Consider the following 15,004-nt stretch of genomic DNA (forward strand, 5'->3'; position numbering starts at 1 on the left):
TTCCGATCGATGGCCTTTTCTCAAAGGTTTATTGTTGCCTTTCCCTAGCAGGGAATTCTCACCCTCAACACCCAAACCATCTCTCAACTCTTGCTAGCAGGGTTGGAGAATATTCTCTAACGTCTTTGATTGGGATTTCAATTTGATGGGTGAATCTCATTTGTTGCTCTCTGATTCCTATCTCCTTGCCTCCTCAAAATGCACTAGAGGAGAATATACAAGGGCAGGAACCGCAGATATTCAAGGAAATACAATGAGATTCACACTGACCCGTTCCCAACATATTGTTGTTCAAGTTAATATCGCAAACATGCCAAATCAAAAATATAAAACATATAATCAACGAGATTTGATGAGCCAAAGAAATGAATAACCCAGTGTGCTAGTGAATGCTACATCAGGGATGTGGCTTTGATTCCTATAAGAGATGTATAAATGCTTGGGCATAGCCAAAGGTTGACCACACAAATGAACCATGAATAGGCAAGGAGATCACAATTCAAAGGTTCAGGGGGAAAGTTTCAGGCAAAATAAAGGCTTTTAATTATAAACAGTAATGACAAACTCCATGTGGGAGAGCTCTCAGTGCAGGCCAGGTGCTGCCTATTTAAACCAAAATTAGGACAGGTGACCTGTAGAGCAGGGGGTTCTGGGCCTTGTAGTCTTTACCATGATGGCCATCTTAAGGCAGATTCCCTGTGGATCCCAGATAGCATGAACCATCGGTGGAGGGGCTTGTCACATCACGTAAGTGTGTGGTAGTGCAACAACATGAGACAGGGGCTTTAAGCAATTAAAATAGTACTTTAATAAGTGTTATACATGGTTACAGGGAATAGAAACCGGAAAAAAACATTACAAAACTACTCGTCAGGAATGTGGGGTAGGTAGCCCAGGTAGTCGTCTTACAGTCACTCTAAACCCATGTCACATTTTTTACATAGCTGTCTAGACTAACTTGCCTAGCGATCTAAACGTCATGGCCAAATTACCAACCAGGTAAGCAGGGAACGTGCCCAGGAACCTTGACCTCCAGGAGGCCCCCATTGATTTTGATAGTCACGCAGTCATGGCAAAATGTATAGAATTGCAGGAAATTGGCTTGTAAACGGCAAACTTTTCTATCAAACCCATGGCAAAACTTCACATTTTTCTCTCCATCGCCAAGAGGGCGGCACTAAAAAGTTGCCAGCAAGGTTGTTTTGTTTTGCTTATAAGGCTAGGGACGGCCCTGGGCGGAAAGGAGGAGACTAGGGCCGACAACAGAGAAAGGGCATGCCGCGGGCTATCAGGCCTCGGATATTAATATCAATATCAGCTTCAGATACGATTCCGATAAATAATTTAGAAGCTGGTTTGGGTCGTATCCAAGTTGTGTTATGAGGTTATTGTCCACAGGGAGATGGTAGAGGACATAGTATCCATCCCAAATGGCACCCTGTTCCCGATATAGTGCACTACTTTTGACCAGAGCCTATGGGTCTCCGGTCAAAAACAGTGCATTATGTAGGGAATATGGTGCCATTTGGAATGCGCACATTGCGAGAAAAGCAAAGATGCTCCTTCCACAAAGTAAAAATCAATCGCTGGATAGTGGATCATAATTTCTCTTCAATGGTATAATTCCGACTTGGTTATGGTTGAGGACAATGGTGAAGGACTATCATTGTATGGTACACAAGGAATACATTCTCATTCAGTTGAAAGTACAGTATATTGATTTGTCTGTTTATTGTAATAATGGGCCTCCTCGTTTCTGCACCATTCTAAACAAATCATTTGCCGACATTACTATGCTTATATTAAACAGCAGGCTACACCTCGCATCAAAGCAATGAAGACACACTCACGCATCTATGATCAAATGTAATTTTTTTTATATAAATCATTCTTACAAAATCTTCATTTTTCTATTTCATTTATTACCCCTATAAAATTAATTTGTTAATTACAAGGTAGGAGGGAGGCATCAGGACAGCTGAAAATTAAGTCATTAAAAATAGCTTGTCTGTTTGTGATACAGTTAAGTACTGATAAATAATTCCATAGAAAAAGTGGTCATGCAGGCGCGTTGTTGGTCGTCAACACAGTTTGGTATCCAACAGAGAACAGAAGTGTCGTGGATGAAACAAAGTGGTGATGAAACTCCAGTGTATGTCGAGATTAACGAGACCCCTATATGGTGCTCCTCTTCTGACTGACTTAACGGTCAAAATGGCAGTGTGTGTGTTATCATGAGCTCACAAACCAACATTTTATATTAAAAAAAAAATAAAAAAGGCACAATCAAGGACAGTAACCATCCTGCACATCCAACCAACCACACTGAGAGGCCATGCATTGCTAAACCATTAGAATGGCTGGTATCCTATGGTATTATGGAAGGATATGTTTAACTGAGACATCTAGTGTTGTATTACAAGGTCATATGTCTATTTCATTCAACATTACCATTTTGAGTTGACTATATTTGTACCAGATATGGTCAGAGAGTTGCCAGTTTCCCCAGAAGCATCAATGAGTATGCAGACGTGGACAGTGACAAACATTACAGTGAATCTGAGAAGACACATATTACAGCAACAACAAAAAAATCCTCGATCTGTTACAAGAGACCCGGCTGCATATTGGTTTCCAAATAGTCTTTGGTTGCTTTCGCAATACAGTTCACAGAATCTAAATGCTCACAGCAAGTCTAATTCTAGATTATTGGTATCATCTCGTCTCCATGGTGATTCTGAATTAAATGACATGGAAACTGTATTTCTATAATGGTTGCAATTACTCGACATAGGGATGTTTTTATTCAGTGGAAATGAAAAAAATATATATTGACAACAATGTGAAAAAAAAGAAATGTACAACTTACGAAATCAGAATCTTTTTGCTCATCAACTGTTCCCTCAGCCAAGAAATCCTGTTATTTTCCCCTGTCATTTCATACTATACACTGTCTGGTTTTGTTCACATATGAAAATAAATATACATGTTTATGTACAGAAATGAGTTAAGATCTTCTGAAATGTCTCTGGTTTCACCTATGAAGTCAATGTGCAAGGCTGGGGACTTTCTCTTTTGAGATGATAACAACACGTTCAGACAATCATAAGAAGGCTTGACATGAATTCAAACAAAGATGGTTTACTGAACTTCAAACGGGGACCAACGCTTTTCATAACCATTGAGATGCATGTCTAGTGCCGAGAGATCCAAGGCTTGCTGTAAGTCAGCGCCAAATACAACGTAAATCTCTCTTGGCCAATATCAAATCATACAAGTTCATTCCAAACTCCAGCTCCCAGAGTACATTTCCTGAAAGAAAATACAAAACATATGCAAAAATGTAGTGAAAAAACTATATGCTGACAATATACCAGCTACTAAATCTAATCTGTACTGTAGTATTACGTGTTGATGATGATAATATCACATATGACATTGTGAGAACGGCAAGAGTAGATAGCCCAGGCCCACCGATGACAATGTCAACTCATTGGCCATGTATAAACCTAGTGGACACTGACCTTCATTGATTGTATCCTGATATGAAAACAAAATCAAATGTGAAGGAGTCTATAACGACCTCAATAAGAAATGACGCGGATAGAACGGGGGGGGGAGGGGTGAAGAAAATGGATAGTTGAGCTATGGCTCACAGCTGACAAACTATTATCCGGTTTCCCTGAGCCAGATCCAGCATAGTACTGAACTAAAATTAACTTTCAATGGAACATCATTGAGAAAATATTTTTGGGTCCAGGACTATGTTTAATCTGTGTCCGGGAAACTGGCCCTTTAAGTTCAGTCACCTTCACAATAAAAAGGTCACTAAAGCACACTACGCTCCTTCAAGTCTTCAGACATTCAAGTACCTGTTCGAGTGGACTGGCAGGGCTCTGGCGTGGTAAAAAGGCAAAAGCCTCTTCACAATAGGATATCACCATACAGCCATGAACTTCCACATTTCTTGAAGCCATTTCCTTGAAATTGATCAATAAAAGAAACCGTTTTTTTCCCTATTCGACCACAATACACCTGTTACCAATGACTGGCAAAAAAAATGTGTCAGGACAAATGTAGTTGAGATGGGATGAGTTAGTATTGCGAGTACAACAGCATCACAGGAAGACTTGGCGCAACAGAAATGACGAACAAAGACGGTAGTGAAAAACATTACAACGACAAGGCTTAGGTGAGGGGGAGCTGGTTGTCTTTTCTCTGTAAACCTGGAGCCAAAGGGTCAAGGTTGTGGGTCACTGCATCCAGAGCAGAGTCAGACATGATGGGAAATATAGAGACAGAAGGTTTCATCAAGGGCTGCTCCCCAGGGAAACCCAACACTTTAAATGAAATGGCTTTCTCTAATTGAACACAAAACATATGTCCCCTGACGAATGGTGAAGGAGATGTCTGTCTATCGAATGGCTTTGAGGCTTATATTTCACCAGCATCATTACGATGTGAATCTAGGAAGAATAACAAATATTACAGAGGGCATTTCAACTATATAGTATCTTCTACTGCTTTCGATATCGATTTATGGAAAATATGTGCAATAAGCAATTTTTTAAAAAGGCAGCACTAATGTGAATTTCGGGGACATGGCACAACGGACGCGTTTCACATTTACATTTCCGAAATCTCTTTAACACTCCTGTGGAAATGACGCAGGCAGCTAAAGAACTGTTTAGGTTCTAAATTTAGCATGCTTTTCTGCCACGGTAGTGCTCGTAAGCAATAAAGGGGAAATAAATGGGTGAAAAGGGGTTGGTTTAGAAGGCAGTGTTCTGCTCCATTTCATCCAGAAATGTTCATTTTGCTCATTCCGACGGAGGGAAAGTACTCTGTTTGGGCTTATGGTTGGATGAGCTTACTTTTAGCCTCTGTACACACACTGGAGCTGAACTTTTGAGGAGAAAATAAAAACATGAGAAGAAAAGTAACACTGCTTTTGAGAGTTTTGAAGGAAAAAAAGGCTTATCATTGTGATAAATCTGACAGAAATAGAAATCAAACTATCTGAAATTTAAGGAATGAGCATAGAGTTCATGTTTCTGTGGGTTATGTGACTGCCGCATGGCAATACGAGTGGCACAATTTGAAAATGGCGGCTTTTAAACTGTCCTTCCAGTAAAAGAATAACAAAACTCTACATTCTCGACCTTGACCGCCAAATGCTGAATTTGATTAAATCACGGAACAGTTCTTAGGAAGATAAGACAGCCAACGCTTCAAACCCCAGTGAACACATGGGAGGGAAGTACGAATCGAAAAATAAGGAAAAAAAATAGTTACAGGGTCCGGGGCTGGTGGTGAGTGCGTCAGGGGTTCTGCGTCAGGGGTTCTGCGTCAGGGGTTCTGAAGCAGACATAGGGAGGTCATGAAGGGGGTCAAGGTGAGGTTAGGAAGGGTTGCATTGAGTCTAGGTTACCAGTCCGGGGCGGCGATCTGAGGTCGGATTGTCATGTTGGACACCTCCCTTCCTCTACCGTCCTGCACGAGTCACAGGAAAGTCTGTCGTCATTCGCTCCTTTTGTGGCATTCATACAAAAAAAAAATATTATATCCAAGAGTCTCATTGTCAGTAGTTTGTGTGTTTATGTGAACATACTATAGATCTGTATATCCGGGGGGGGGTGTGTGTGTGTGTGTGTGTGTGTGTGTGTGTGTGTGCGCGTAGTTTTCCAGAGACCGCAATTTCGCTTGTCAAGTCCTGTGGTCATTGGCAATGTGCTGAGTGGAAGACAGAGCTGTAGCGCCCCCCCTAGGATCAGGCTCCAGGTTGGCTGACTGTCCTACTGCCACTGTCGTGGTCCTCCTACGGCTGCTCTCCAGCGAGTCTGTCTGTTACTACCGCTACCGCCTCCCCCGGCCTTTCCAGCAGGGGGCGCACGTCCTGTCAGAGCCTCTCGATGTCCCTGTATTTTTTGCGCAGGATGGAGACCTGGTCCTTGAACAGCACCGGGTCCAGCCTCATTTGGGAGTGGACCAGGGGCATGCCGCCAAACCAGCTGGCGAACTTGTTCATGCACGTCTGCCGCTGGGCGAAGTGGTCCGGGTCAGCCCAGCGTGACGCCCGCGACGACTGCACGGCGGGAGGAGAGAGAAAGACAAAGTTATTGTTAGATCATAGCAGCACGTCATGACACTAAATCATATCAGGGTTTCTCAAAATGCTGGGTGGGGTCTAGTGCTGGGCGATATGACCAAAAATCCATAGTGATAAACTGACCCATTTTTTGCTTTAATGATAAATCAGCGATAAATACATTTTTGGGATGGTGCTAGAGCTGGGCGATATGGACAAAAGGTAATTTGGCCATGAATGTAACTATTTATATATCCTTTTTTTATGGACAGTTACTTTACATTAGCGGCAGGGCCCTAGACAATTATTTTCCAGTGCCAAGTAAGACAACTGAGATTGAAGCCTATGATTAAAAATGTAAACTATTTCATCCAACATATCCAGGAAATCCATGATTGATATGCAACCTGCCAAAATAGGATCCAGAATTATTAGATTTATTTTTGGCTCTTCAGAGAATTTGCCGACATCTTTGAGCATATTGGCCTTTAGGCTATATTATTCACTACATGAGGAAGTGGGAACTCAAAACACTTAGCTAGATTACTAACTGTAAATATGATGGCTGCTAGTGGGTTAATTGATAAAATATTAGTAACATTTAGGCTAATGTCCTACAAAAACTATCATAACTACAGTCTACTCCGGTTTTAAAGTGATTTTCAAAACCGGCAACGAGTTTCTAGCCCAAGGCAGGGGCATTTTCTTGGACCCCAAGGCACCGCAAATCTCAGTGTTTGAAAATCACAGTTTTTATAAAGTTTAAACTTTTGAAGATAAAGTTTTAACTTTATATATTTTTTCAACAAAATGTATATGCCGACACTGGTATTGTGCTGGAGATATTGAAAATGAGGTTGAAAAGTGGTGGAGTTTAACCCTTTTTCTAACCAAACCATCAGTCCTAGCTTGCTATAACGAAAAATGAATTCAACAACGCCAATAAAGTTTCCAATTCGATCTTTGCTTTCAAAAGCAGCTCAAACATGTAAGAATGAACTTCATAGCCATCAAATTATTCTGTGAATCAGGGGCACAACTTTCACTGGGGAAGGGCGGAACCCCACATTCTGAAATGGCATTTTTGTCCCTCCCAGTTTTATTATTGGAATGTCATACAAAACGGGGATAGGTGTGCTTTAGGACCATGCAGACGCCTCCGAGTGTTTGGGTAGGCTGTTTGCTGTATTTAGCCGACTTGATTTAGGACCCCACAGAGCGGGCTGACAGGCTGTGTGAAGGCAAAGCCTCTGGAAGGTTGGTTGATTATAGTTCAGCAGTTACCTTACCAGCTACACCACCGAGTACTAAAAGGAATAGAAACTGGCTAATCTTTAGTTGCGTGATGTAGCTGGCAAGGTAACTGCTGTTTAACATTAAAAAAAGCTAGTATTGTAACCGACATGTAACGTTAGCTAATGTTTCATCCCCTCTCAACTGAAGTTAATGAATAAGCTACGCTAATGAGTAGCTACCACAGCCAGGTCAGCTCTAAGCCTCTAGTTATCTGTCAGATAGCTATATGAGATGGCCATCTCATATCGCTATCTGACAGCAGTTGTTTGTATGGACATGTTTTGTAGCCTTTGTTGTGTCACGTTTCAGAAGTAAATGAATTTGGCAAGTTTTCGCCAGTTGATGTACCGTTAGAGAGAGCTGGCCAGAAGTTGGCTTACAGTAGCTATCAAACTAGACCTGAATACAACGATGAAACCATCGGCCAAACATTTGAAGAGTGCACCGAAAGAACTTCAGAATATCAATGTGTGTTGTATTAGTCAGTATGTCAATGTAACGCTTTTGATCTATCAGTTTCCTGAGCAAAATTCCCTGCTTTTCACACTGACACAATCATAAACAACTCTAATGTTACAGGCTTCACTGTCACGGTGCACAGTGGAAGTCTGTGCGGCTTTCTGGACGACTCCCACCCGCTAACTTACCGCAAGAACTGGTCCCAAACCCAACCGCAATGTTATTTTAGGCGAATGTGACGCAGCTCACTTGCCAGACATGGTCCCAGCAATTTTGCACCCTATAGGCAATATCAAATGCACAAAAATATTTTAAGAAATAGGTTAAATTACCAGAGATTCTCACATGGCCCTTACATTTTATTACTGGGCTATATCAGCTGATATGCTAGATGTCGTTTGAAGAGAGCATTAGTTGGAGAGACTTGCACCTTCTCTTGAGCTATTTGTATAGCCTACCTTTAAGGAGTGGGAAGACAGAAATATGTGTGATCAATATTTAGCCATATTTCTACACAATGTAATAAAGTATAGCCTAATCACAGGCCTATTTAGGAAGTACATTTCCTTGGAAAGATAACTGTCCCGTGTTTCCCCGACCACACAGACGGCTCTATTTAATTGAGACCACCTGATGTCGCAGGTATGGCTACTGAACTGGTGGCAGCGAGAATGATGACTGACACTTGCTACGTTTTTAGGAGGCTGAGTTGCAGGCAGAGACAAATAGATGATAACTTGTTGGAAATAAAAAGGGGAAGCCCTGGCACACAGTCTAACCTATGTGCGCCCTGCGCTTTTTCCTTTTCAAATCGTGATTACCATTTTTTTTTATATTACACTTCAACTCACGTTGGTTGAGCGCCCTTCACTTCATCAATATTCATTTACAGACAGTACACTACAGTGTAATCAGATTGAAGTTAATTTCATATTCAAGTTAACTGCCATGTGATTCTCTGCCCATGTAGGCAGCCTACTCTATTTCAATGAGATCACACATACTGTACTGGGCACACTTGAACTCTCAAGCCCAACTAGGAGAGGTAGGCTACTGAAGTTGAAGCAGCGAGTGTGAGTGTGTGAATAATGCAAAAAAGATGTGCTTTTAATACAATAGGTAGGCTAACACATACAAAGCAGAAAGAGGGCCGTTTCCAAATAATCTGTGGGACAACAAAAATATTTTTGATCCCAAAGTCATCTGTCTGACCGCCAGCAGCATGAAAAATACCGACCGCTCCGCAATGATCTCTGTTGGGACCCGCAGGTCCCGCAGGCATCCCGTGGGAATGCAGCTCTCAAGTGCTTATTAGCAGGATCAGATGGTGACAGGGGTCCCAGCAGGGTCAGACAGCCAGGGAGGACCAGTCTACGGAGCTCAGGGGAATTTTGCAGTATATTTAGTGAATGATACAAAGTTCTACAGGACAGTAGCTACAGGACAGCAGTTTAAAGCTACAGTCTGGGACCTGGGAATAATGGTCATTTCAGTTATTGAACCATTGATTCTGTTCTGGGATAATATAATGTATAAATGTACACCAAGGTAATTCTTTGTCATGCCTCATTTTAGGAGGATCAGATGGTGACAGGGGTTTCAACAGGGTCAGGCAGCCAGGGAAGACCAGTCTGTGACGGAGGTGAGGTGCATTTCTGAAGATACAACACTTTATGTTCTCTGTCCAGCAAACACTGGACAAGCTGGATGCTATTTTAAGGCAGTCTGACAAACCTCCAAAGTTGATTTCCAAACTGTATCAAGGGTTGATAGAGGCTTTTCCTGATGACACAAAACATGTCAAACAAAAATGTGAGGAAGACCTGGGAGACACTATTGATGATGATGAATGGATACAGGTATGTTAGAATGCCCAGTCATGTTCATATCATTTCAGACATAAATTACTACAGTTGAAGACCATCCATAGAACGTACTATATGCCAGTGAAATGGAATATCATCCACAGGTGTAAAGCACAAACGGGGACATATTTGCATATGTTGGGGTCTTGTGAAGGCTGTCTGAATTCTAGCAAAGAGTATGTTCTTTTATCTAAGCATGTCTTCAGATTCTCCTTCTCCCTGTTTTTGTTTGCTTGGAAATGTTGATACTGGAGACGTATTAGAAGAAACTTGTGTAACCAAAGATTTATAATGACTAATAAACTCATTGCCATTAATTGGATGGTTGGTTATCCTCCCACAATGTATGGAAGAAATTAAAAGTTATGTACAGTATCAGTACATGTGTTTTAAGATTAAGGGTATACTGTGCAACTTTCATAAGATCTGGATACCTTATATGTGATATTGCACAACAAAAGGGAATCTGTACTGAAAACATGCCTACTTCAGGGGAGATTTAGGCAATCCCTAGCTGCTGGGCTACACAGTGCTGGCCCTGGGGATCTGCTGTACTGTTGTCACTCTGGCCTTTGCCTAACACACCTGAAACCAACAATGAATGTTTCACTAAGATCCTAAAGCTGAGTGGGGGCACTGTAGGGTGGTGGACCCCTAGGGACAGGACGGGGTGACCCAGCTATATTGTGTGCAAGTAAAGAGCTCTACAGTACTATTAGGCCTATGATGTGAATTATATGGAGGGTGTACTGTTTCTGTGTGTTAATGTGTATGTTAAAGTACTGCACTGCAGTAGTTAATGCAGCTGGTGGCCACACCAGATACTGACTGTTACTTTTGATTTTGACCCCCCCTTTGTTCAGGGACACATTATTCCATTTCTGTTAGTCACATGTCTGTGGAACTTGTTCAGTTTATGTCTCAGTTGTTGAATCTTGATATGTTCATACACATATTTACACATGTTAAGTTTTCTGAAAATAAACGCAGAGTTTAGTATGAATAAATTCAAAGTAACATTTATGAAAATATGTCAATCATTATTTGTATATGTTGGTAACCTGTTGTATAAAAGTGACACGTGCCAATATATCCTCCAAACACCGGCTTCGAGGGCATTATCACTTAAATAATGCACGCTCTAGACTGCCTTTCAAGCCAATCAGAAACGAGTATTCAACAATGCCATGCTATAACTGAGCAATAAGGCCCGAGGGGTAAATGTGGTAAATGGCCAGTATACCACACAGTGGAGTGTCTGGATACAACCCTTAGCTGTGGTATATTGGCCATATACCACAAACCCCTGAGGTGCCTTATTGCTATTATAAACTGGTTACCAACGTAATTAGAGCAGTAAAAAGAAAATGTCTCATACTCGTTGGTATATACCATTTTGGGCTCGAACCATCCATTTTATAATTAAGCAATAAAGCATGAGGGGGTGTGGTATATGGCCAATATACCACTGCTAAGGGCTGTTCTTAGGCACGATGCAAGCACATTTTCTGAACCATGAATGTTGAAAGCCGTGGTATATTAGACCATATGACAAAAACATTTTTTTTTCTGTTCCAATTTTGTTGGTAACCAGTTTATAATAGCAATAAGGCACCTTTGGGGTATGTGGTATATGGGCAATATACCAAGGCTTTCACCCAATCAGCATTCAGGGTTCGAAACACCAGGTTTATAATGGCTAGCAGTAAAAATAAATATTTTGTCATACCCGTGGTATATGGTCTGATATGCCCCGGCTGTCAGCCAATCAGCACTAAGGGCTCGAACCACCCAGTTTATAAATAAGCAATAACACACAAGGGGTGTGGTATATGGCCAATATACCACGGCTAAGGGCTGTATCCAAGCACTGTGTGTTGTGTCGCGCCTAAGAACAGTCCTTAGCCATGTTATATTGGCCATATACTACACCCCCTTGGGCCTTATTGCTTAAATATACCATGGCTAAGGGCTGTTCTTACTCACAACGAGAAGCGGAGTGCCCGGATGCAGCCCATAGCCATGTTATATTGGCCATATACCACAAAACCCCTGAGATGCCGTATTGCTATTATAAACTGGTTACAAACATAAATAAAACCGTAAACTAGTATTTTTGCATCATACTCGTGGTATATTGTCAGATATACACAGCTGAAATGCTGTTTCAGCAATCAGCATCCAGTACCCAAACTACCCAGTATATAATGTCTTATAATACATACCTGTCCCATCATGGTCTCTTTGTACTGCTTCTTCTGAGTGACCTTGATGGGTGGCAGCTTGGTGACGGCTGACACCAGGAAGTTCATGAGGATGTCCTCACAGTTAGCCAGCTGGTCCACCATGCCCTTCAGGCTGGCAGGCAGGAAATTGGTGTACAGGAAGTGGTAATATCTGAGGAGGAAGAATAAGTTAGTGAACAGGAAGTGGTAATATTTGGAGAGGGAGAAGAAGAAGAGTTGAGAGGGAGATTTGGAGGTATTTGGAAAGACCTGGGACTCATTCAAGATTAGAGTTTGGATCGATTGATTGATTTGATTGAGTTAAAAGCTAATCAAGCAGCTCAATGTCAGTTTTATAACAGTGCTGAAATGAGTCTTTGTTGAACAACAATGAAAAAGAATGTAATGAGGGTTGGGACAGGATCCACGATGCACCACTCAACATGACTGATGTACAGTATGTGGCCTCAGGCTACTTCCTACAGTAGTGTTCAGTGGAGGTTTATGTCACTTTCAATTGTGTTTGATACCTTTCCATTCCAGCCATTACAATAAGCCCGTCATCCGAATTCTTAATCCACCAGCCTCCACTGGTAGTCAGTGCTTGTCTTGGGCAGGAGCTTACCAGAAAAGGGTACTGGCACCTCAAATGCCTGAGTTCCTGCACCTGTTATAGAATATTAGCTCAGAAAGTACTGTGAAGCTCCTGCACCTAAATATAAACAGTACCAGCACCCAAAATAAGTACCGGCACCTATTTCAGTCCGAGTCAAGCACTGCTGGTAGTGTTATACTGTTGAACAGGGTGAAGTTGCACCTATACACTGATCTTGGGTCAGTTTTACATTTTGGGGGGAGGGGAAGCTGATCCTAGATCTGTACCTAGGGGAAACGTCACCCTGGAGCTTGTACTGTAGCCTACTGTACCGGTGGTAGATGGCAGCTCCGGTCAGCACCATGGAGTAGTCGTTGGTCCACTTGGAAGTGTAGCCCCAGCGCTCTTTGTTGCTGTCCCAGAAGTGGCTCCGGGCCGGGTAGCCCACCAACCTCTCTGGGAAGCTCTGCCACACCGTGAAGGCAAAGTCCACCTGAGGAGGAAGACAAAAGCGCTAGCAGACACCATGGATTCCAGTCATTGCACTGGCGCTAGTTAGCAACCTCCTTCAAAACTGCATGCAGAGACATAAAAATGACATCATGAGTTCATCTGACTCTGGGGAAGTAGATAAAGGGCCTCAAAGCCAAATTCGCAAAGTATCTTTTTAACACACATTTATACACTCAATGAATGCACAGTCTCCATTGATTTTTATTTAACTAGGCAAGTCATTTAAAGAACAAATTATTATTTACAATGACGGCCTACCCCGGGCCAAACCCTCCCCTAACCCGGACGATGCTGGGCCAATTGTGCGCCGCCCTATGGGACCATGCACAGAGGCATCGACAGATACGCGCCCTCTCTCGAATGCATCGTCACACAAACGTGTTTTCAAAAGCCCTCTGCAGTTGGCTGACCTCCCGCTGGTTGATCAAAGCATTTAAATAAATAATTAGAGAAAACAGACAGGGTCAGCCTGGTTCCGGCAGCAGCCAGACAGAGCCTGCGTCCCAAATAACACCTTCCACCCAAAAGAGCACACTGCTTTTGACCAGGGCTCATAGGGGAAAAGCTGTCAAAAGTAGTGCACTATGTAGGGAATAGGGTGCCATTTGGGACACAGACAGCGCCTCCACCAGAAACGGAATTAAGAGTGTGTAATAACAGCCACAGGGTCACCCCAAAAACAGCCTTTATGGGCTCCCACTCAAAACCTCGTCTCGGCAACATCTGTGTTCTCATGGTGTTATGCCAAACTGTGTGCCTGACTCAGCTTGAGGAATGAAGGGAAAAGCCACCCCAGGAAGCAGAAATTAAATCCTTATTAAAAACAGTCACAACGGTGGTTTCCTCAATATGCAGGGGATCGCGACGTGATAAAAGATGCCAATTAAACAGAGAGATGGGGAGAGAAAGAAATGGAGAGAAAGAGTGAACATAAGAAAAGTGTAAGGACTGGGAGGGATAGAGAAAGAGTATGAGAAATTGCTAGAGATAAAGAGGGCAAAATAACAGAAAGATGGACCCCTGAGTACTATATAAGAGAGGGGGGGAAGAGAAAGTTGCATGCGAGACAACAGTGAGGAAGTGAAAGAGGTAGGTTTGGAGCTCACTATACTTTCACTCTCTTTCTCCCCATTTCTGTACTCTCATAAGGCCAGTCAGGCTTGGTCTCTGTCAGGCGTGTAGTGCTGCCTGGAGCACAGAGAAGTGGCGCTCCCTCACTTTTTTCAGTTTTGAGAATACACAAAGCTGGTGAAACTATTTCTGGAAAATTGTATAAATTACACTGAACAAAAATATAAAATGCAACATGTAAAGCGCTAGTCCCATGAATCATGAGCTGAAATAAAAGATCCCAGACATTTTCCATACGCACAAAACATTTATTACTCACATTTTGTGCACAAATTTGTTTACATCCCTGTTTGTGAGCATTTCTCCTTTGCCAAGATATGCCATACCTGTCAGGTGGATGGTTTATCAAGAAACTGATTAAACAGCATGATCATTACACAGGTGCACCTTGTGCGGTGGACAATAAAAGGCCACTAAAATGTGCAGTTTTGTCACACAACACAAGGCCACAGATGTCTCAAGGTGAGGGAGCGTGCAATTATACTGACTACAGGAATGTCCACCAGAGCTGTTGCCAGATAATTTAATGTTCATTTCTCTACCATAAGCCACCTCAAACATTGTTTTAAAGAATTTGGCAGTACATCCAACTAGCCTGTCAAATGCTGACCACATGTATGGCGTTGTGTGGGCGAGCGGTTTGCTGATGTCAACGTTATGAACAGAGTGCCTCATGGTGGTGGTGGGGTTATGGTATGGGCAGGCATAAGCTACGGACAACTAACACAATTGCATTTTGTGTTCGTGGAACCCAGAACGATATATGACCACATGGTTCTGGCGACACCACTCTGCGCCGAGGACACCCAAACCAGAGTGGACACAGCAACAT

The 15,004-nt window shown here is 42.4% G+C and overlaps 1 protein-coding gene across 1 annotated transcript in view; it reads right to left on the reverse strand.

Moving 5' to 3' along the window:
- Positions 1-1,855: 1,855 nt before the first annotated feature.
- Positions 1,856-15,004, reverse strand: part of ext1b (exostosin glycosyltransferase 1b) — a 108,989-nt gene continuing 95,840 nt past the window's right edge. Inside the window, exons 9-11 of the mRNA XM_014177609.3 lie at positions 12,861-13,021; positions 11,934-12,105; positions 1,856-6,085 (exon numbers count right to left, since the gene is read on the reverse strand). Of these exons, the coding sequence (XP_014033084.1) occupies positions 5,900-6,085; positions 11,934-12,105; positions 12,861-13,021 (519 nt within the window). The 3' untranslated portion in view covers positions 1,856-5,899. The remainder of the gene's footprint in view (positions 6,086-11,933; positions 12,106-12,860; positions 13,022-15,004) is intronic.

The sequence above is a fragment of the Salmo salar genome, chromosome 27, assembly GCF_965601325.2.
Source record: "Salmo salar chromosome 27, fSalSal1, whole genome shotgun sequence".
NCBI lineage: Eukaryota > Metazoa > Chordata > Actinopteri > Salmoniformes > Salmonidae > Salmo > Salmo salar.